The 23,162-nt window shown below is 42.8% G+C and overlaps 1 protein-coding gene across 2 annotated transcripts in view; it reads right to left on the bottom strand.

Annotated features, from left to right (window-relative positions):
- ttc27 (tetratricopeptide repeat domain 27) overlaps positions 1-23,162 on the bottom strand; it is a 136,709-nt gene that overhangs the window by 62,811 nt on the left and 50,736 nt on the right. For both annotated transcript variants that reach the window (XM_014154511.3, XM_014154512.3), the window contains exons 8-9: positions 21,620-21,732; positions 15,541-15,607 (exon numbers count right to left, since the gene is read on the bottom strand). In XM_014154511.3, coding sequence (XP_014009986.2) covers positions 15,541-15,607; positions 21,620-21,732 — 180 coding nt within the window. The remainder of the gene's footprint in view (positions 1-15,540; positions 15,608-21,619; positions 21,733-23,162) is intronic.

Raw genomic sequence — 23,162 nt, 5'->3', positions numbered from 1 at the left:
TCACACTACATCACCTGTCTGCGAACTCCAAAAGATGAAAACCATGGTGGAGCAGCTGGCCAGAGACCCAGGCCCATTGGGGAGACCGCAGAGCACTAAACCGAGGGGACTTGCTCAGCAGCCTGCGTCGTGTTATTACCTTAATTAAAGCCTTTTCAAAAAGGCATGCTAACGCCGCAGCTGGATGCATGGTACTGATTTGCCTCCCAGCAGCAGTAAGGAAGGTGACGCAAACAGACCCTGGTTTATAGGTGTGTGACAGTAATGCAGTCTAGGGCAAGAAGGCAGTCGTTTTGAGAAATGGTTGAAAAGATCTTGGTCCATTTTAATAGGGTAATTTCAATGGCCTCCAATAGCAAACAGAGAGCAATGACACTATAAAAACAACTTGTAAGGATGGATGGTAGGTCCTCCTACTTGCCATGGATGGATCGAGTTGTCTGGCTGGTGTTGGTGAGTGATGCAGGAAGCAGAAGATCCACTGCATGGTTTATGTTTTCAGGCTCTTGGAGTAGGTGCAGGTATTTACAAAATGTAAAACTCATCCAACAAGATGCTGGACAAGGCTCAAAGTAAAGTCATGAAAATGATAGACTAGACATCTGAAATATAAAGACTGAAGATCAGCCTGACTAGCCCCTAGGGCTCAGAACCCTTACTAACTTCTGCAGAGACAGTTGTCAGTTTTGAACACCCATGAAGCTCTACAGCAGAGAAGTTATACCCTCCAGTCACTGGCAGAGACCAGTTGAACGGAAACACTTAATAGAAAGCACTTTATAAACACTTAGCAAAGTAAACAATTCTACAATAAGAGTTTAGATACATTCACTCAACCTGTACGATGCAGACATGTACATATAGAATACTTAAAAGATCAGGACTAGAGCATAAACTCCTTGCCCCAAATTAGTAATGAGTGTCCCTTCTTAATGAGCAGACCATGGTCACCTGTGCACCTGGCGGCAACGTCCCTCCACATGCTGATCTCAAACATTTTTAAGTAATGCCTTCGACTGGCAAAGAGCACTGCTTTAGACTAGCAGCGTAACTTTATCTGATTTACTTCTCATGTCTGCTGTAATTTGTATTCAATGTTTAGAAAATATTTAGAATAGATCAAACCAGTGACACACTCAACCAAAATGATGATTTGGTGAGGTGACCAAGCAATTATATTACCGTGTACTGTGGAAATGGACTAGCGATCAGTTAGCTTACTCACAACTAATTTGTTTTTAAGGATTTAGTAAGATAACAAAAATGGTACACAAAGTAGTAATGCAGTAGGCTACATCTCCAAAAATATAGATAGCTCCAAGTCTCCAACTACAGCACATTCAAGTTACCTTCAAAGCCCGTCCAACTTGGTGAACTTGACCCGCTGTGAGTATAGACAAACATCAAAGGCAAAGTTCAGTTCTTGGCTATTGACTGGGAATTCCAAATGTTCCCCTAAAATCATCTACTTGTGTTGGCCCTGAAGACTTATGAAATAATAGTCTAGCATTAATGCCAACTCTTTTGACACTCAGAAGTCTAGGGAACAGCCAGACATGAGCATGGGAAATTTCTCAATCCTATCCCTGATGCTGTTCAGCAGTCTCAAACATACTGTAACCAAGATGCGTTCTAATCTGTAATGAAAATAATAATGATGGACGGCATATATAGATAGCTCTTTCACTGGACCTCAAAGCACTTTACATTGTAAGGGAGGAGACCTCATCTCTTCCATCAGCAATGAGGAGCACCCATCCATCTTGGTGATGCACGGCACTTTTGGGTAATTTAGGGCCAGCATGCTCACAAGTCAGCCATGTGAAATGATGAGCACTCTCTTAATGGTCAGATATACTGTTGAGCAGTTGTACTAACACAGAGCAATGGGCATATGTCAGAGCTACCCTGAATTAATCAAATCCGACATTAGCTCATAGCCATCGCGTCTATCAGCAAATTTCACTAGCAGTAGCAAGAGTGGCAACCCACACATTTCTCAAAGCGTAGCAGTCTCTCTTCGCTCTCTTTTCTTACATCTTTAATAATCCTTTATATAAAACGGCTAATAAAATGAACCCGCAATACATCAGTGACTTCATGAGAACATTGGGAAAGGACTGCTGTTGCTCTGTTTTTTTTTTTAAAGGAAAAATAATTGACCATACAAGTAGGGATGAACAGCGAGATTTACAGCCAAAACCCACTCCCTTATCGCGGGAAAAATAACAGCGAGAAACCGGTAAATTACAATACATTTCTATGAACAGCATGATGTGAAATGGAACTGTTGAATTATGAGATGTCTAAATCTGGTTTCGCCACGGCCGTCTCTCGGAATGATCGATCAACGCTTGGGGTGGGGACAGACAGCGCATCTATGGAGAACAGTCCAATGCATGTATCTAATCATGGTAACTTCTGTCTTGTGACAGGTACGCATACTAGTGCTGCAGCATAGACTATGCTACAGTAGGCTAATATAAGGAGTGAATGCGCATCTAATTTAAACATCACCATCTGGCTTACAGGGGTCACCTTACTTTTTAATTGTAAAGAAAAAAATATACAGTACCAATCAAAAGATGACACCTGCTCATTCAAGTTTGTTTATTTTGACTATTTTCTACATTGTAGAATAATAGTGAGGACATCAACACTATGAAATAACACGCATGGAATCATGTAGCAACGAAAAGTGTTAAATAGATTTATTTTAGCTTCGCCAAAATGGCACTCTCTCTCTCTACCAGCTTCATGAAGAATGCTTTTCCAAAAGTCTTGAAGGAGTTCCCACATATGAAGAGCACTAGTTAGCTGCTTTTCCTTCACCCTGATGTCTAACTCATCCCAAACCATCTCAATTGGGTTGAGGTCGGGTGATTGTGGAGGCCAGGTCATCTGATGCAGCACTCCATCACTCTCCTTCTTGGTCAAATAGCCCTTACACAGCCTGGAGGTGTGTTGGGTCATTGTCGTGTTGAAAATCAAATGATAGTCCCACTAAGCGCAAACCAGATGGGATGGCATATTGCTGCAGAATGCTGTGCTAGCCATGCTGGTTAAGTGTGCTTTGAATTCTAAATAAATTACTGACAGTGTCACCAGCAAAGCACCATCACACCACCACCTCCTTCATGGTGGGAACCACATGTGGAGATCATCCGTTCACCTACTCAGCGTCTCAAAGACACAGAGGTTGGAACCAAATATCACAAATTTGGACTCATCAGACCAAAGGACAGATTTCCACCAGTCTAATGTCTATTGCTCGTGTTTCTTGGCCCAAGCAAGTATATTCTTCTTATTGGTGTCCTTTAGTAGTGGTTTCTTTGTAGCAATTTGACCATAAAGGCCTGATTCACGCAGTATCCTCTGAACAGTTGATGTTGAGATGTGTATGTTACTTGAACTCTGTGAAGCATTTATTTGGGCTGCAATCTGAGGTGCAGTTAACTAATGAATTTATCCTCTATAGCAGAGGTAACTTTGCATCTTCCTTTCCTGTGGCGGTCCTCATGAGAGCCAGTTTCATCCTAGCGCTTGATGGTTTTTGCAATTGCACTTGAAGAAACATTCAAAGTTCTTTAACTGTTCCAGTTTGATTGACCTTCATGGCTTAAAGTAACGGACTGTCGTTTCTCTTTGCTTATTTGAGCTGTTCTTGCCATAATATGGACTTGGTCTTTTACCAAAAAGGGCTATCTTCTGTATACCACCCCTACCTTGTCACAACAACTGATTGGCTCAAATGCATTAAGGAGGAAAGAAATTCCACAAATTAACTTTTAACAAGGCACACCTGTTAATTGAAATGCATTCCAGGTGATTACCTCGAAGCTGGTTGAGAGAATGCCAAGAGTGTGCAAAGCTGTCATCAAGGCAAAGGGTGGCTACTTTGAAGAACCTAAAATATTTAGATTTGTTGAACATTTTTTGATTTCTACATGATTCCATGTGTGTTATTTCATAGTTTTGATGTCTTCACTATTATTCTACAATGTAGAAAATAGTAAAAATAAAGAAAAACCCTTTAATGGAGTAGGCGTCCAAAATGTTCACTGGAACTGTATATATTTGCAGCTGCAGAGTTTAAAAAACAGCTATCCCTCGAATATCATAGCTTTAAATCAGTGCATACTTGAGCACACTGTTGCTCTCACTCCATCAATTCCTTTCAAATTGCATCCAAAGATAGATAGATAGTCCTAGCAGGTAATACATACAATATTCAGTCCTACCATAAAGTAAGTAAATAACAGCAGATCATTTCAGAGGGGGCAGGTAATCTTACTATTCTGCAAACTAAAAAGGTTCTGGAAAGAGGTGGTTCTATGAGGAAAAATATAATGTGATGTGTAATAACAGATCATCTTATTTAAAGTCTATGATTATACCCTGGCATGACAATCTAATCCGGACAGTCTTGAACCCAACTACAAAAATAGCTTAAATCCCTTCCATCCTATTTTGTGAAGATTGACCTAACAAACACTTGGCTCAAACCTCAGCTTAAAGGCCTGCAATCTAGGAATCTCCACAATCACAAGACACTGGCTAGCAACAATGTCAGGCTAAGATTGCAGGTCTCTGATTTGTCTAAACATTTGGTGGTCCCATGAATGTGCCAGAAAACTGTGCCTAGAAGTGACAGCAGCAATAAAAGCTTTTCATTTTTGATTTATGTTCAATGAGTTTACAGAAAAGGGTGTGTTGAGTGGGGCACTAGTAGGGCAGGTTTAATGGAGGACAAATCAGAGAGGTGGAGATGGCCTCAGTGCAGTTCTGACTGGAGGACGCATCTGTCTCAGTCTGGAAGTTTGGGGTTGGGCAGCAGCCTATCGCCACACAATTGGAGTTTCTAATTCGGAGAGACAAGGCAGCCGTCACACTCCAATTGCCTCTCACAACCCTCACGACGCCCTGGCTCAAACAGAGGGGGACATGCTTTGTTCTGCTGAAGTTATTCCCCGGCGATGAGGGAGGAGAATAATTTCAGGTGCTGGGCATGGTGATCAGAATCAAGGCGACATGCGAGACCAGAGGAAATGTAACCACCTGGATGCATCTTGTGGCCATATCAAAGTGTTCAGATTTGACAAAAGTGTCAGAGGAAAAACAGCTGACTGAGTTACACCTTAAATGTGTCATCTACTGCATATCGAGACGGAGTAGCCCAATGCAAATTCTTGATGAAAACAGTACCAAAGTTTGAGAAATTTTATGTGCAAATATACTTGCTTCATAGACCAACAATTTAATCTGCTAATAAACTTTGAAAACCACTTAAAACTATAAAATACATTTCAGAATATACATGAAAAGCCAGCTCTGGTTAAGACATCAGCCTGGAGCGGACGGGGGAGATTTACGGTGGAACAGCCACCAACTCCAAGGCAATAAATTAACCTCTGTGGCCGTTCTTGGTTTCTCTATGACCGACTTGGGCTTTCCAAATAGATTTCCGAGATTTTTCCCCAGAGTGAAGCCTTAGCCGGCCCTTGAAATCGCAGACCATTCTTCGGCTCATTCCTGGAACGTGAGCCAGAGCAAAGACATCAGTGGTCCGTGACAGAGGTGAGCGTCTGACTGGCGTGTCCAGAATAGTCACATTCAGCCTCAGGTAAACTATACTTCAATATACAGAGGTGTATTAACTGAGCTGTCTGCAATATCACAAAGTATACTGAAGAAAAATATAAATGCAACATGTAAAAGTGTTGGTCCCATGTTTCATGAGCTGAAATATAAGAACCCAGAAATGTTCCATATGCACAAAAAGCTTCTCTCTCAAATTTTGGCAACAAATTTGTTTACATCCCTGTTAGTGAGCATTTCTCCTTTACCAAAATAATCCATCCACCTGACAGGTGTGGCATATCATGAAGCTGATTAAACACCATGATCATTCATTACACAAGTGCTCCTTGTGCTGGGGACAATAAAAGGCCACAATGTCACACAACACCACAGATATTTCAAGTTGAGGGAGCATCTAATTGGCATGCTGACTCCAGTAATGTCCACCAGAGCTGTTGCCAGATAATTAATTAGTATGTCCAACCGTCCTTACAACCGCAGACCACGTGCACAAATGACAAATTTCTGCACAAACGGTCAGAAACTGTCTCAAGGAAGCACATCTGCGTGCTCGTCGCCTTAAGTAGGGTCTTGACCTGACTGCAGTTTGGCATCGGAACAGACTTCAGTGGGCAAATGCTCACCTTCGATGGCCACTGGCAGCTGTGGACAACGAACACAATTGCATTTTATTAATGGCAATTTGAATGAACAGAGATACCGTGACGAGATCATGAGGCCTATTGTCATGCCATCCCCTCATGTTTCAGCACGTTTCGGCCCCACGTCGCAAGCGTCTGTACACAATTCACACCAGATACTGACTGGTTCTGATCCACGCCCCTAACTTTTTGAAAGGTATCTGTGACCAACAGATGCATATCTGTAATCCCAGTCATGTGAAATTAATGGATTAGGGCCTAATGAATTTATTTCAATTGAATGATTTCCTAATATTAACTAATTCAGTCAAATCTTTGAAATTGTTGCATGTTGCGTTTATATTTTAGTTCAGTAGATATGTTTATTTTTGTGGACAAGCAATTAAGAATTTGATAACCACAATCTGGGTAAAATATAAGTATGGTAGTCTTGGCACTCTGGTTACTGTACCCTGTTAAACTTCGAAGGATTAGTTAACCGATCACAAACACAGACATATGAACCATAGCTTGGTGTTAACAGACAACCATCAGGAAGCGAACATAAGTAGAGTGCCGATGGTGAGGGCCAGACATGTGACAACCATCTAACCAGCCTGCAGATTCCTGGATCCACATGTAGGCTGGGAAGATGCCTGCTCACACAGCCAGCAGACGCTCTGAGGATTCCAGCAACAATGAGATTACTGGTGCCAGCCCAATGTTTCAACTGAACTAAAGGCTGGATGGACATCAACACCAGGCTGACGGTGAGAGAACTCAAATAACACAAATAAAATATAATTTTACCAATTAATCATGTAACAATGCCCCCCCCCCCCCCAAAAAAAAACAATATTGACACAGCTCTTTGTTCATTTCACTGCACAGCCAGAATAAAAGGGACATTTATTTTAGACAGCCACATTCTCCAAAAAATGATTTCATGTAAACAAAAGTTAAAAGCATTTAAACAGAGATTATCAAAACCGTCTACAGAAAAAAAGTGCAGGGCATTTGAGGTGCACCAACTGTTTTGGTTTTGTTGTTCATTTGTCTCTGATGTCTGGAGGACAAGCTTTGGTTTCTTTCTAGAGCATAAATTACCCAACAACACGTGTAGTTTCTAACAAGCTTGTATTGTTCCCTCATAATGGAACAATCATTTGGTTTGTAAATGCTCAAGTGTATAAAACAGATCCGCTCCCATCGTCTGGACAGTGGGATGACCCATCAAGTCAGTCACACAGTCAGGAAGGGATGCTCCAATGGGAGGAAAAAAATACTAATTCAGGCGTTTTCCCCTCAAATCATCTCTGGTCCCTCAACACTCCCATAGTCTACCCCTAACCCGACAAAGATCACATTACATCCACTGATCTCCAGATAACCATTATCGACCACATTCGTCACTGACCAGAACTGTAGTCCTGCGGTTACATTACATATATTATAAACCCCTACTACCTGCACCCCCACCCACAAGCATGCTCTTTCAAGTACCATGGGCATTATGCATGACAAAGGTGTGAGCAATCATGTAGCACTTACTGAGCGTCCCCTCCATTTACAACTTGAAGACAGTTCCAAAAACAGTTCACCATTTGAAATGTCATGGCATGCTGAAATGCTGCCTTTGGCTGTCATTAAACTTTTGAAAAAATGTTTACAATCCAATAGCAATTAAAAGTTAATTATCACCATGGCCTCGACATTTCATTTACCGAAAACAAAAATCAATGGCTGTGGCCTATTGAGGCGGTTTACAAATGCAGCTTTAGGCTTTCAGCACAAGTAATTACTTCTCCATAGACACAGGGTCTTCACGCTTTCAACGTTTCAAAAGAAGTCACTGTAGGGCTGTGTGACAAATACATATGTCTTCAGCCCGACAGGGCGGATGATACCGCCTGACTCACTTTCTCACCTATCAATTAGTGCTTCCACCTCTCACTCTCTTACCTTGCTCTACCCTCCCCAATCGACTCGCATCTGGCCAAGGGTGGGAGGGTGGCGTGAGAGACAGATCAAATATTTCCTTCAGCAGAATTTTTTTTAAACTTTCACCGAAAAGACAATGTTACTACTGACAACAGTTTATTTAGGAGAACATGTCTATTTCTCGGAGGCTAGGTCAGGGATGATCAGTGCATGATGGATTTTGTACAAACCCATATTGCTCCAACCATATCATTTGAAAAGGATATCACTGTGTTCGAACAGGACCTCTGAGGCTGGGCTGAAATTGATATCCGAGTCCTTTGTTGACTCGTCTCCAGATCCACCAGTCACTGATCAGCACCTATGGAGGCTGTAAAATGGCCTATATACACACACAATGTTTATGTAGACCTAAGAGTATACTCAAATTGGCCCATATGTTCATTGTATTCTATAAAAGTGTCTATTTTTACATCCATCTGTTTTACATTTCATGTAAGCATCACAAAATGGAGCCCGTTGGCAACCCTGCCTTTGGCCTGCCTTTGATAGCGAGATCAGCCCTAGTGGGGGGCGTAAGGAGATCCGGAACAAGGAAAAAACCCAATGCAAGACCTCATGACGTGGCCAGCCATCATTGTTCAAACAGTTTTGGAAAGTAAAAAATGGGTCCACAGAGCCAATCCCAAACCTCAACAATTATAAGAAATGAATCGCTGACACAAACATCTCAGCTTGACAACACACTCATGGGTGGTAGTTCAAGCCCTTGTCGCCAGAAAGAGACAAGAAGTGCTGACACGAGAGGAAAAACATTAAGGCTGTCCAGGTGCGCCGAGCCAACGTTGGGATCAGTTGAAGCCAGCCGGGTTATGGACTAGAACATCAAACATCAACAGCACAGTGTAGCAGACCAGGACACCCTCAAAGTTTTTCATCTTCAGATAGGAGGGGATGTGGAGTGTCTGTGATCAAATTTGGAGCTGAGCAGACACCATAGCGGTGGGAGTGGTGCTCAGGCCTGTTGGATCATTACCTTTTGGGTAATATTGCAATGGGAGGAATCAAATAATGGTCTAGGGACCTCCATGGGCATAACTACAGACCTCATAATGACAAACAATTTTACACACTGAAATTAATTATGCAAAACATTTCTCATTTACCAATAACCAGTGGTGTAAAGTACTTAAGTAAAAATACTTGAAATAACTATTTAACTATTTAATTTTTGGAGGTATCGGTACTTTACTATTTATATTTGACTACTTTTACTTCACTACATCCCAAAAGAAAAGAATGTACTTTTTATTCAATACAATTTCCCTGACAGCCAAAAGTACTCGTTACATATTGAATGCTTAGCAGGACAGGAAAATGGTCCAATTCACACACTTATCAAGAAAACATCCCTGGTCATCTTTACTGCCTCTGATCTGGCGGACTCGCTAAACAAATGCTTTGTTTGTAAATTATGCTGGAGTGTTGGAGTGTGTCCCTGGCTGTCCGTCTGGCTTGCTTAATATAAGGAATTTGAAATTATTTACACTTTTACTTTTGATACTTAAGTACATTTACTTTTGATACTCAAGTATATTTAAAAGCAAATACTTTTAGACTTTTATTCAAGTAATATTTTACTTGGTGACTCACTTCAGTCATTTTCTATTATGGTACCTTTACTCAAGTATGACAATTGGGTACTTTCTCCACCACTGCCAATAACTGACAGTGCTACTCATATTTTCTTAATAGGATAGTGCAGTTTATTGCTCACTTGCAGCTTGTTAGGTTTAACATTTCTGGGATTCAATATCAACACACAGGCAGATCCTAAGCACTTACCTTTAAATTCAAATGTATGTTAGGCATTGTAATCATACGGATGAGTACACAGAGCAGAATTCATGATAGACAGACAATTCTGCAAACCCAACAGAGCTTTGTCGACACCTGCGATGGAAAACTACAGCCTCTTCAGGCATAATGCGCCCCCACTCAACCAGCTATACACGTAGTTTAAGAACACTTCCTCATCATATAGCATGAGGAACTATGAGCAGTTCCATTTACTGGCAGACATTTTAACTTTGACCCCTACAAATTGACCATTTTAAAAACGGTCTTTTGAGCACTTAACGACCAGCACTGTGAAAATGTCTCTGGGGTTTAATTTCATCAGAAGTGCTAGATCAGCTGCACTACCGTTTACGGTTTCCTCCAGCGCTCCCCCAAAAGGTAACCTGACAGAAGAGAAAAAAGCAGCGTCCCTGGTGAATTATGAATCTCACCTCCCGTCATGCACCAATGGGTAGGTTATTTCTGGACTCCCTCCTCCCCATAAAATAGTACATTCTATGAATTTAAACATGAGACAGTAAAGTGGCAGTCATCTCTGTCATCTGTCGAGTGACAAAAAGCCATTGATTTTTGTCCAGAATGGCCGTTTAGTGGATGTCTATGTTGGGCACTTGTGGATCACCACCACACCTACTTTCCTGGATCAGCTCCAAACCTACTTTCCTGGATTTCATCCCCAGGACTTGACATATAACACTTTGCTCTTGCTGGTAATTTATGATCAAGCATCGACTTTGTGATGGCAAAGTTGAACATTTGGATAGAAATGTCAAATGCCCTTGAAAAGGGTTTCCATTTGTGGGTTATTTGGTAGTTCCCGGAACCGGTTCCAGGAACTACCAAATAACCCACAAAAGTTATGACCACCATTCGTGGAGGTGCAGAATTTAACAAAATATCTTAGCGGTCAAATTAAGACTCCATTTTATCAGTGAATGTAATAGTGCTGAACCCATTTAGTCGACTGGTCAATTGTTTGGTCAATAGGCTGTTAGTTGACCAAGATTTTTTTAGTCGAGCGGTAAAAAAGAAATAATTTTAAAAAATGATGGCATGTCTTGATTCATGCCTGTCAGAGGGGACTGATCCATTGCAGAGGCCGCAGGGATGGCACACCAGTATCACCAGTAGTACATTTACCATTCATTCCCATCATTTCTAATCTACAATGTTAGTCTGGTTACCGTAATTTCTGTTAAGACGTCCAATATATTATTATTACAGTCTTTTACAGTTGTCATTGTCAGAGTGGACACTTGGTCGCAGAGCGCACAACCTAGGCTACAGTTGTGAGAAACACGTTTTGGTGTATTTCAATTCCATTTACAAGTTGTCAATTTATGAATTAATTGTCTTTTGTTTGTAGCGCTCCAGTCACTGTTGAGTAAGGACGCGCACCTGATTACGCATAGAAGTAGACCTAGGCTACCTGGCTTGGGCGCAAACGTTGGCCTATAAATGTGCCCATTTGGGGATCTGATAGTCGTAACTCACCAGCACCACTAATGAACTGTGTACCTTCTCAAAGTAATTTTTTCTTCACCTCAAACAGCAAGCAAACGTCTATTTTTACATCCATTGAGAATGACAATTCAGTGGTTCTTCCAATAAAAGTTGTGTCGTATTGCAGCACAGCTTGCGGGCTGCAGCAAAATTCTTTGGCACGTTATTTAAGTTACAGCCATTGTTTCCAGTAATGCTAGTGCAAGTTTGACCACCAAAGGGCATCTTTGAGAAGCATTTGACTGTTTTTAATATTGGTTGTATGAGAGAATTTTCAACTTTTTTTGTAAGAACATAGTATATGGGATTGATTGTAAGAAATGTAGCTTAATTTGATTAATATTATGGTGTTTCTATTCCAAGAAATTCAAAATGAATCCCTCAGGGTTTCCGTTAGGAAAATATGGCGCTGTACAACGTGACCGCAAGTGAAGAGCAAAATAATCCACACCTTAATTGTAGGCTAACCAATGTAGACTATTTCAAAAATCTTTCCAGCTCTCTCCCTCGATAACCACTCATTGTGAAAGGGATCCTGTGGAAACGTCAAAATAGGCCTACCCGATTACTTTTTATCCCTTGAGCAAATAGCCTACAGCTGTGTCTGTCCGGAGCGGGAAACTGAGGGTACAGAATATTTTATACAATGTTGCAAGTTTGATAGTGCAATTCAGGCTGGACAAAGTTGATAGTTGATACAATGTTTCAGGTTCCTTGCAGAGAGGCGATGCGTAGCCAATGTAATTTATTTTGTATCAGGATATTTTCTACCTGCAGGCTGCAATGTTTATATTTGTTGTCTTTATGTAGGCTATTTTTACATAGTAGTTTGCCATGGTAAGATAAATTGGCACTCCAAAAGCCTTTAGACAATTGAGACATGGTTTGTCTCAGAGGGTGAATGGGCAAGACAAAATATTTAAGTGCCTTTGAACGGGGTATGGTTGTAGGTGCCAGGCGCATTCGAGCATTGAAGTCAACATTAGCCAGCCTCCCTGTGGAACACTTTCGACACTGTCCATGCCCTGACAAATTGAGCCTGGTTCTGAGGGGGGGTGCAACTCAATATTAAGAAGGTGTTATTAAATGTTTTATACACAGTGTATACTCAACTTGTGTCTGAGGGGGGAAAGAAACGTTTTTAAAAAATGTGCGGACCACCTGCAGTACCCCCGCGGACCACAGGTTTAAATCCACTGGTATAGAGAGGGAGTCGGATATCCACTACTTTTTACCTGGTTTACACATGGGAAGAAAACGTACCGAAAAGTGAGAAGGCTCTTTAATATTTGCCAGGCCAATGTAAACATGCTAGTGATGGTAGCACCAGAGCTTTGGGACACACACAATCCCCGAACTTGACTTGCCTTTCTACCCTGCCTGGCTAGAAGAGTCGCCCAGTATACAGATGCTGAGATGTGCCAGCGCACATTCAGAGGAAGCAAATGTTTAAATTCACAGATCTCAGAAAGTGATTTTTTCCCCAGAGACCGAGCTTTAACGGCAAAAAAGAGATTTGGCTCCAGGTGATGCCAGTATCTGGGTCAGCCTCAATAGAATTGTTTTATTTTATTTATTTTGCTTTTAATTTCCTGTCCGTCACGTTTCTTCCGCCCAGAGCAGTCTTTGCCCTGAATAGACCCTACCCTCACAGAGCTCTTCCAAAGGCTACTCGCTCGGCCGGCCAACTAGGCTATCTGATTACTTAACATGACGTCTCTGAAGTGGGGGAACATCTCAGAACAAGCTTATGGGTGTTGAAAAAAGGAGTTTGACTTGACTTTGAAACATATGCCAAAACTGCAAAACATCCAGAGTTACAGCAATGGAAAACCACAGCTGTGAGAAACCGCACCCATCCCTGTTCTCTGCAGTGCTTGGGATAATTTCAGGATTAGTATCGCTTCCCATCACAATGGGACAACCATGCATCCACCTGAGCCTGGGGCTGCAGAGTGGAGTGGTGGTAGAGGGAGGTTACGGGTTCAGACGGTGGGTGGGATGCTGCAGCCTCAGTCTGGATAAGGTATCTTCTGGCAGCCGCTCCAGTAATAATACCATTCACTTCCAAGACGTAAAGCTGAGAGATGGCATCAACCCCTGTTTGTTTAAGACATTCTCCTTAGTGCAGAGGCTCAGTGCCAAACTCCAGAGACTGGGGCCCCTTCTCCCCATCCCAAGGATATAGAGATATCATGCTTCAATCAGGTCCGAGTTAGCAGTGCTTTTTTCCCCAGATAATAGGCAATGGAGGACTCCTAATGAGTGCAAACGCCTTTCTGTTGCTGTGGTGAAGGGAAAGGGAATAATTTAGAAATACATGAAGGAAAGCTGGGGAAATTAAACCAAAGACAAGCCCAAACAATAGCAGAGCAAATGATCCCATAGAGGTAAATGATAGTCTCACTTCCACTGCACAGTCAGAGCATTAAGAAAAGGGATAGAGGACGAAGTTCCTGCATGTAGACTGACTGCATGTAATATATAGTACATGTAAACTGACAGAGGTAAAAGGGAGATGGAGATGGAGATTTAGAAACAGATACATAGCCATAGGTATAAATCACATCCATATACATTTGAGAAGGTAATTCATTATGAGACGAAGAGTCGTGAATTATGAATGGCATCAAATATAGGCAGAAGGTAGTACTTTACAAAAGCCCTTAGTCTGCTAAACAAAATAATGAAATGGATAATACTGTATATTACTTACAGTGAATACAAGAACACTACACTGCAGACATTGCTTTTGCATTGCAATGGGTCCAAAACAGCAATTCAGTGGAATATAGTGGACAACATTGCAGCAAGGTGGGTGTTAGGACATCGCAATGAAGGAACTTGAATGTTGACCTGCTATTTGCCGTAAATATATTTTGGTCCCGAGCTGCTTTTTTGGTACGGTGCACTATGGGTATGCCGAAAGAGTGATGGCATAGCAAGACTAATCACAAATGTTACTTCAGGACACAGTGCAGGTCGACAAGCATATCAAACCCTACTTGCCTCAAGGTCATTGACGCAACTTGTTTAATGCTACGATTTCTTCTTTTTGATGGCATCATTATTCTAAGGAAAATATACATCTTTATTTTGCTGTAAAAGTGCAGGAAGAACAGATGGACAGAGAAAGAGGGAGAAAGCAGGTCTGATGAGTTCCATGTGGAAACGATATGATTGAAGCAGCAACTTGAGGCCTTGATGCCTGCCACATCCTTTGATTCCAAACAGAAAAACACACACACTTCTGTGATTTGCCTTGCCAGTGGACCAAAAAAAAAGGGGGGAAACATTAACTTGCCATGACAACAAAAGCAGCCAAGGCACGGCCCTTGTGTTCTTCTCCTTTACAACTCCCTGCGGTGAAACACAGATGAGAACAGAGAGCCAAAGCAGCACACACCTGCAGCTACGTACCTCTCAGACACAGGGCTGGGGGGAGAGGACAGGGCTGGGGGAGCAAAAGAGAAAGCTAGAGTACACGTAAGAGCATAGGTAGTGTACAAGGAGCTGGTACAATGCATTGAAGGTGTAAATGTTGAGGGAAGTATTTGGCATCAGTCTGCCATAACACAAACCGTATATAGAGAATGCTGGAGATTGCCAGTGCAGAGCACTGAGGGGTGGGGGGCTAGTGCCCGCTGAGGGGAAGGGATGAATTAAGAGGAAATAGTGAGATGAGAGAGGGGACATGACTCCCGCATTAGGAAGGGAGGGAAGGAGAAAGGGAAGAAGAGAGGGAGGTTGACAATAACAGACAAGTCTGCATGCTCCTCCTCTCACTAGCCTCCAACATATTTTAGATTGCGATAATTCTGTGACTCTCGCGCCCTCCCCTCACTCGGAACCAAATACGTAAGGGACTTAAAATGAAACTTTTGCTGTGGTTTAAGTGGTGGACCGCTCAAAGCTAAAATGTCCCATTTAGAAGACGGGGAGCAAGGTTTCTTAGTTGAGGACATTCACAACATTTCAGAGGAAGTGCTAAAACTAATGGTGAGACAGGACTTACTGAGGTGAAGGCCAGGAGCTCTTCTTCAGTCAGCTTATGGATTGGGTTGTTTTTCTGGAAATCAGTGCTGCAAAACAGAGACATGACACACTAATAAACATGAAGTTATAAATCGGATACAAGCCCGTCTCTGCCTTCCCCCAAGTGATTGCAGTGTTCTCCCGTACATTGATGTTGCAACGTGATTTGTTTCCCTATGTATTGATTTATTAACAGTCAAGTGCTATTGTTCATTTCGTTGACGACCCATCAGTGCATTGGCCATTAGACAGAATTGCCTGTGCTATGATAGAAAGGGCTTTCATTGTCCCGGAGTCTATGAGAGCATTCATCTACAGTTAACTGCCAAAATAAAGGAATACAAAGTATATTGAAAGCAGGTGCTTCCACACAGGTGTGGTTCCTGAGTTAATTAAGCAATTAACACCCCATTATGCTTAGGGTCATGTATAAAAATGCCCAGTTGCCAATTCTTTTGGCTACCATGGCTGGAAGAAGAGATCTCAAAGGAGCATGGGGGTTTAAAGGATGTGTGTGTGTTTGTCTCTTAGTGACCAGATCTCTACCCAATTGAACACTGATGGGAGATTCTGGAGCGGCGCCTGATACAGCGTTTTCCACCACCATCAACAAAACACCAAATGAGGGAATTACTCGTGGAAGAACAGTGTTGCATCCCTCCAATAAAGTTCCAGACACAAGAACTTCTGCCAAGGCGAACTGAAGCTGTTTTGGCGGCTCATGGTGATCCAACGCCCAACTATGACACTATGTTGGTGTTTCCTTTATTTTGGCAGTTACATGTACATCACTGCACCGTCTGAGGGGCGATTGGTTTCAGAATTAATTGTGTTTGTTCTTTTTGATTAACAGTTCAGAGTGGTTTTGCAATCCCTCAGCCATGTGCCTGCCTGGCCAATCAGCATTAGGCAGGTGGACAATACTCCCATGGGTACAACACACATTGTGACCTAGACATGGCAGAGGGCCAGAGAGTGGTTTACTCTCCTTCATTTTACTGATCTGAAAACACAAGCTAAATGAAAGCAATCTGGAGAATGGCTACCAAGAATTAGTTTTCACTTGTCAAGCAGCCATTTTAGACTACTGAGATGCACCCGTAAAAGGTAGAAAACCGAAGCCTGAATGGAAACTTCTGTGGCCAGCTACAAAACCGGAGCAGGTTTTGGCAGGAGGGGAGCAGTCAAGTTGGGGGTGTTAAGGGAGTCTGTTTTCCAGACCAAAGAGGATTTTGATTTCAGGAAAATTAGATTCAATAATAACCAGCACTCCTTTACAAATTGTGTTTATTATTTTCCCACTTAAACATAGTTGAGCATAGTCTGCCAGGTGAGAGCTGTCCATCTCTCTCTGTGTGTGTGTGTGGAGTGACCTGTGGAAAAGCCACAGAGTTCGCAGGGTTCTCTTGGAACTCTTCAGTAGTACTAAATGAATACGGTCACTTAGAGGAATTTTTTATATGATAAATCACGTCCCACGCCAAACCAGCTAAAAATATTTACATATTTCATTCCTTTTGAACAGCTGTTATGGTTTCCTCTTCCACATTATTCGATTTAACCAAAGAAATCAAGCAATTTCACCTATTTAGTCCTTTGGTTGATTGTGAACTTTTTTGATTACACTTACAATTTCTGAAAATGTAATGGTGCTGCGCCAAATTCTATGAGAACAGTTTGTTAATTAAAAAAAGTTACATTTACTCCCCAGTTATGAAGGACAGATCTTTAACGGCCATTATTTTTAAAACCTTTTAGAATAGTCACTGAATAATTTCAAACAGGAAAGATCTGGCCCTGGTTTTCTGACTAACGGGGGATCTACAAACACGGATTTGATGACAGAATTGCAGTCCGTAATTGTTTTCTGGCACCAGGCCTGTAGTCCACAGGTCCATAATGGGTAGGAGGTGGATGGAGAATGGCAACAGTGGGTTTTGGCCAGGCTGGTGCAGTCATTCCGTGTAATGTCATACAGTATGTAGAGAAACCAATACCAGCCAGCGCCATTGACATCTAGTTCCTTCGTTTTTTTTGCCGGCAGGTGGTTGTAGGGGGTGTGACTGGGAGTTGCCAGGCCCCCAGGAATGGCAGTAACCCAAGTCCAGGGAAGAGAAGGGATAATCCAGACTGGGTCACATTCCCAAAGCTCAGTGGAGCGGCGTGAACTCGCTGATATATTACGCCTGGGAATGGTAGGGGAGAGGAAGAGCACAGGGCTGGAAGTGGTACACTCCCAATACTCTACACAAGTGCAGTGTCAAGTATGTGAGTGCGAGCTTGTGTATAGACTGGTGTGTGTGTGATGAAAGCACACGTTAATACTATTGAATCTGTGCTGTTTGACTTGGTGCATAGATATGGCCTTTTTTCCTGTGCAACCTATCAGGTCAGAGGAATGGCAACAAAACTCTAAAAAGTATCGGGGAGGAAAGCATTTGTTACAAACACGGCATCGGTGCACTATATTAAGCATATATATTGGAGTTGGGTGTTTTACAATGATTTCACTAACTTTCGCTCTTGCTTTTCCACCCCATGAAAAATACGGAGTGTTCACCAAAACATTGATATTCCACGTTGAACCCAGTCAAAGATTACAGCCCAGACATTCAATCTGGCTATAATGGTTCCTCAACTAAAACTATCACCTTCACACTCTGCTATTTTCCCCTCTGGGATGTTTGACCAGATGCCGTTAAAGAGGGTGTGTGTGGATGTGTCAGTGTGTGTGCGCAGCTGCAAACAGGCCTAAGTGCTACCGCGCAGAATTCACTTGACTTTGACATCCACATTTAGACCGACTCCAGCCAAGACTAATTTCACACACCATTGTTTTGTGGCTAATTCGCCTCTCCTTTCCACGGCTACACCCTAAACATGCACAAAAATCCCTCTTGACAACAAAGTGATTTGGTTAGGGTCATGTTGGAGGGTTGAAGAGTAGCGGGATACACATTGAGTGTTATGCAGGTACTGTAGGTGACGTTTTAAAAAGCGCTTTGAAAACCTCTCAGCAGTTCTGCATGGTCACTGGACCACAGAGAGAGGGGAGTTGTGGGAAGCATCCTTGGACATTCAGCAGACTAAAGGGGAAAACTCAAAAAGATGACATGTCTGCTATTCAAATCACAAAAGGATGGTTTCTCTTACCCCAAAACTGCATGGCACAGAATTCCAGGGAGTTTAAGTAATGATTAACCATGGCGACAGGTTTTCGGGTGTAGTATTCCGTTACAGATAAGCTGGGAAGCTGGTGTGCTACCCCCTCCCATGACCCACACCAACCCCCTCCTGAGATCAGCGGTTAATCCATTTTCAACGATCAGTCAATCCATTTATATCGCAGCCCAGCGGAATTATGTTGGCTAATTATTCCACGCCTACAATTTAGTCACTTAACAGGCGCGAGGCGAGATGAAGACTTTAACCAGACTTCTCACACATGCCCAATTAAAGAGCGACATCAAAATGTGGCCCCAGAGGATGACGTGTAGCTGGGTTGGTTGTGTGCCCACAACATGTACACTGACTCTGCACTATAGGGTCTTTGAGCTCCTATGTGCCAGGAGTCTCCTCTAGGTCCTAGCCCAGTGGAGGGAGGGAGATGAAGAGAAACTGCAGAAGGAAACGGTGCTCTTTGATACGACCGTCTCTAGATAAGCACAGGGAATTTACAGAGAGATGGAATTTGTGAGGAGAAACAATTGTAACATTGATGAGGGCCAAGTGGTGAAGAGGAGTAATGAGTAACACCTGATACTCCCGCTTTGTCCAACCCAAGGCAGAGGTGTGGTTAATACAGCCCCGAGGTTCACCCCTGGAGCAGATAGTAGGAGAGGGGCAAAGCACCAGAGTACCAAAAGAGGACACAAAGCAGAAGGGGGGGGGGGGGGGAAGAGTACCACCCACCATGCTCGGGGGGGGGGCACCCTATCGCACAACAGATATACAATGAGAGCTAATGAAGTTGGACCACAGTGTTCCCTCTACAATAATCTCGTCCCCTCTCTACATTTCATTTTCTCACCCTTTCTCCCTTTACTTTACCTACCCCTTTTCCCCTCCCTTGGTTTACCCTTCTCTCACTCCACCTCCCCCCACCCATACCCTTCTTTGTCCCTTCCTGTGCCGCTCATGCTCTTGGCATCTGTCACAGTGAGCTTGGAGGAGAGGCGGAGAGTGAGAGCACTCCCTGAACTCTGAAATCCCTCTGACTCACTCCTAAGCAAAGAGAGAGACAGACGGAGGAGGAGAGAGTCTGCTGGCCTCACCATCGCCTCATTTTGACACCTCTCAGGAGGGGGAGAAAAGCATAGAAAACGCCAGGAGCAAGGAGCAAAGGCATCACTCTGTAGCAACCATATCAGATGGAGGCTTCGGGAAAACAGATCCTAAATGGAAAAAGAAAATAGCAACCTAAAAAGCATGAAAACCTGCAATGAAATGAAGCAATAGTAACAGTGATATACTGTTAAGAGCTGTCATAATCCAGTTAAATAATAAAAAGGTATCTTTAAAAAGATCTTAACATTGCTGGTAAAGTTTAATTAAATGTATTACATTTATTTGGAATAGGCCTCTCCCCTGTTGGGGGAGAGGCCTATTCCAAAAGTACTGAAAAACCATACTCGTAAAAAAGGTCCTTTGGCTGGGGCCCCGACAACCAGACTTTAAGAAAAAAAAGGAATCTAACACGGGCAACAAGGCAGACAAAAAAAAAAGTTTATAATAAAGTGGTAGAGCCAGCAGACCATCTTTCCAGTCGGTGAAGCAGTGAAAACGGGGACAGAAGTTCGGCCCACTGTCGTCAATCACCGGGCCTCCCAGCGCACCCTTGAGAACAAAACTACCTCCTCTGTAGACCTTCACATGACCTCTCCGTCCCTTCATCCCATCCCTCGCCTGCCACTTGAGTGGCACATCTTTTTTACTGATCATGTTAGTGTCTGGTTTAAGTGTCTGGTTTAATAAATGGAAAACCTTGGCTAACCCTTCTCCTTGACTAAGCTTAAATATATTCCACTATATCAGTGGGCCATAACAGGATGACGGGGTTGCTTATGTATCACCGTTGAAGGATTGTGTTCGACAGACATCCTTATTTTAGCCAGACATCTTGATTGCTATTGATGACGTAGGTAATGGGTATGTTCATCATTTGGTCCTTGTAGTATCAATAAGGTTAACTGTATTCCACACAAAATGGCCACCTAGCCCTTGACATCTAGTCTCACAATGGAACAGTCTTGATATTGACCATTGAGACTGTTAGTGACCTTTATTGACCATTTGGGTTATATTAATTGAGCTGGCCGGCGTGTGATGTGTTTACATGGTGATGTCGTGTTCGTTCCTTGATGAATGACAAACCACTTTTTATAACCAGATACTTCAGCTAGAATTACAACGGTGTTTAGCCATCCAGGGCATACTATCAAAACCAACTGGGTGGGTGGCGCATTGCATTATGGGTAGTGTATGAACCCGGGTCTCTCACAGGAGCAACCAATGTGTTAGATCGTGAGACCAAGAGGAAATTCCCTTTTGGTCCAAAGGCAGACACTGGTTTTGAAGTTCGCAGGCGGAGCTATCATCACGTGACCATAAGCAACCATGCTGACTCATGTCCGTTACAGTGGCATAGTGTGTTATAAGTTAATAACAAAGACTAAATCGACCACTTGACTATGCAATATTCAAAAACATACTATACTCTAGACCAGGGCTGTCAAACTAATTCTGCCCTGGGCACCGCATTCGGTCTTCAACGAGGTCCGGAGGGCCGCACTGAAAATGTATATCCTTGCTGTAAAAATATGCTAAAAATATATATTTTTATTTTTTTTACTCAAACCCCATCCGGCCTGGATGCTTGACAGCCCTGCTCTAAATTGACTAGAAGAGTCATGCCCATAGACACAAATCATAGTTATGATTTTTAAGATGATTTTGTGTTGCTTATTTCTTGAGTACTACTTTGAATACTACTAGTCTAACCCTGCAAGTGTAAATCAGTTAGGTGACTGACTTAACTAGTTTATAGTGTTTCGTCTTACCAGACTCCCAAGATGACGGCCTGCTCCTCCCCGCTGAGGTCCGGCATCTGGTACTGTCCAGGCTCAGCAAGGTTGATCTGGTTCAACACAGTGTCATCACTGAGGTCATGGTCCTGTTGGGCCAAACACATACCAGACAGCTCAGCAAGGGGTTACTAGCACATCCTTCAAATAATAGCATATTATGACCGCAGGCAGGCAACCATAGAAAGGTAAGGCAGTCCTTTTAAGTGGTTCTCCACCGTCAGTGACTAAAACTGATGGATTCATGGAGTTGGGAGTGAAAGTTGAGGCAGGGCTTTTTTTTGAGAGAGAGATTACTTTTCCAGGGGAGTGATGGTTACTTCCTCCGGTCAAAAAGCACTCCTCTCACACTTCTCCCCCCTCGGACTCCCCTTTATCATCCTTAACTCTCTGCATCTCGAGGTTACTTTCCTCTTTTTTTTGTCTTATGTAATTGGAATGTGGCTGGCCCATTTAGATTTGGTTCCAGGAGAAAGAAGAAAGTCTGCTACCATGCACAGCTTGTGAACACATGGATGCACTCACCCAACCACGCAAACATACCCCTATCATCTTTATCAGAGCTCATGATTACTGTGAACTGGAATCACAGTAAACAAAAAGGGGATGTGTGTTTTGGGCAATTTCTTGACTTGTAAACAAGTCTAAGGCACACACATAAGCAAAAAAAACACTGAAAAAGTCCAACAGCTCACCACCCAAATTCTTAGGCCAGCATAAACAGTGTAGGGTTTAACTGTCAGGAACACCCAGGAAAATGGCACCATCTTGAAGGGTTTGGAAGTCCATCCAGAGTTCCTGGTTCCCTGTGGCCCTTTGAAAGAGGAAGCTAACGATGCCCTGCGTCACGGGCTGCACCTGTCCGCCAGGTGTCTGGGTCAGAACACACACCCATGGTTATGCACACGGACCCACACTTAGGAAAACAAAGGTCAACCCACCAAAGTAAGCCTTCTACAGGACGGCTGCCTGGCTCAGTGCTGGTTTTATCATGCATTCACCTGCATCCACTCCAGATATCAGAGACAGTTAAATGTTCAAAACCAAAAGTTGTTCCATTTGCTTTCCCTCTTGTAATTCCCCCCTTCCCTGTGATGTTCTCCTAATCGTTTTACCTCCGTCTGCTTTCCCTCACCAGCCGATAAAAGAACCAACCATCTGTGGCAAATCTGGAGCTTAATCCCAGATTGTCTTTTTGCATCAAGTGCCTCTACTTTATCTGTATTTCTCTGACTGAAACCCTCCTCAAATGGTGCATGACACGCAATGTTCCACAGGACAGAAAGAACACGTCACAATTCAGGAACCTGCTTTTGTTGAAGAATGAATCCTAATTCCTTTTTTGTCTGCATATTACAACGTAGACTTGGCAATTGATCAAAGTACACAGAAAGGTTGTGTCTACGCTTAGCGCACGCTATTACAGTAATACTGTGTGGGTACACTTACTTAAATACAGTATTTAGAGTATTGGTACCATGCACATACCTCTCACGCAGTCATTGGTTCTTACATTTCA

The sequence above is a fragment of the Salmo salar genome, chromosome 18, assembly GCF_965601325.2.
Source record: "Salmo salar chromosome 18, fSalSal1, whole genome shotgun sequence".
Classification (NCBI taxonomy): Eukaryota; Metazoa; Chordata; class Actinopteri; order Salmoniformes; family Salmonidae; genus Salmo; species Salmo salar.
Note: the sequence above shows the minus strand (reverse complement) of the source record. Positions and strands in the feature narration are given on the sequence as shown.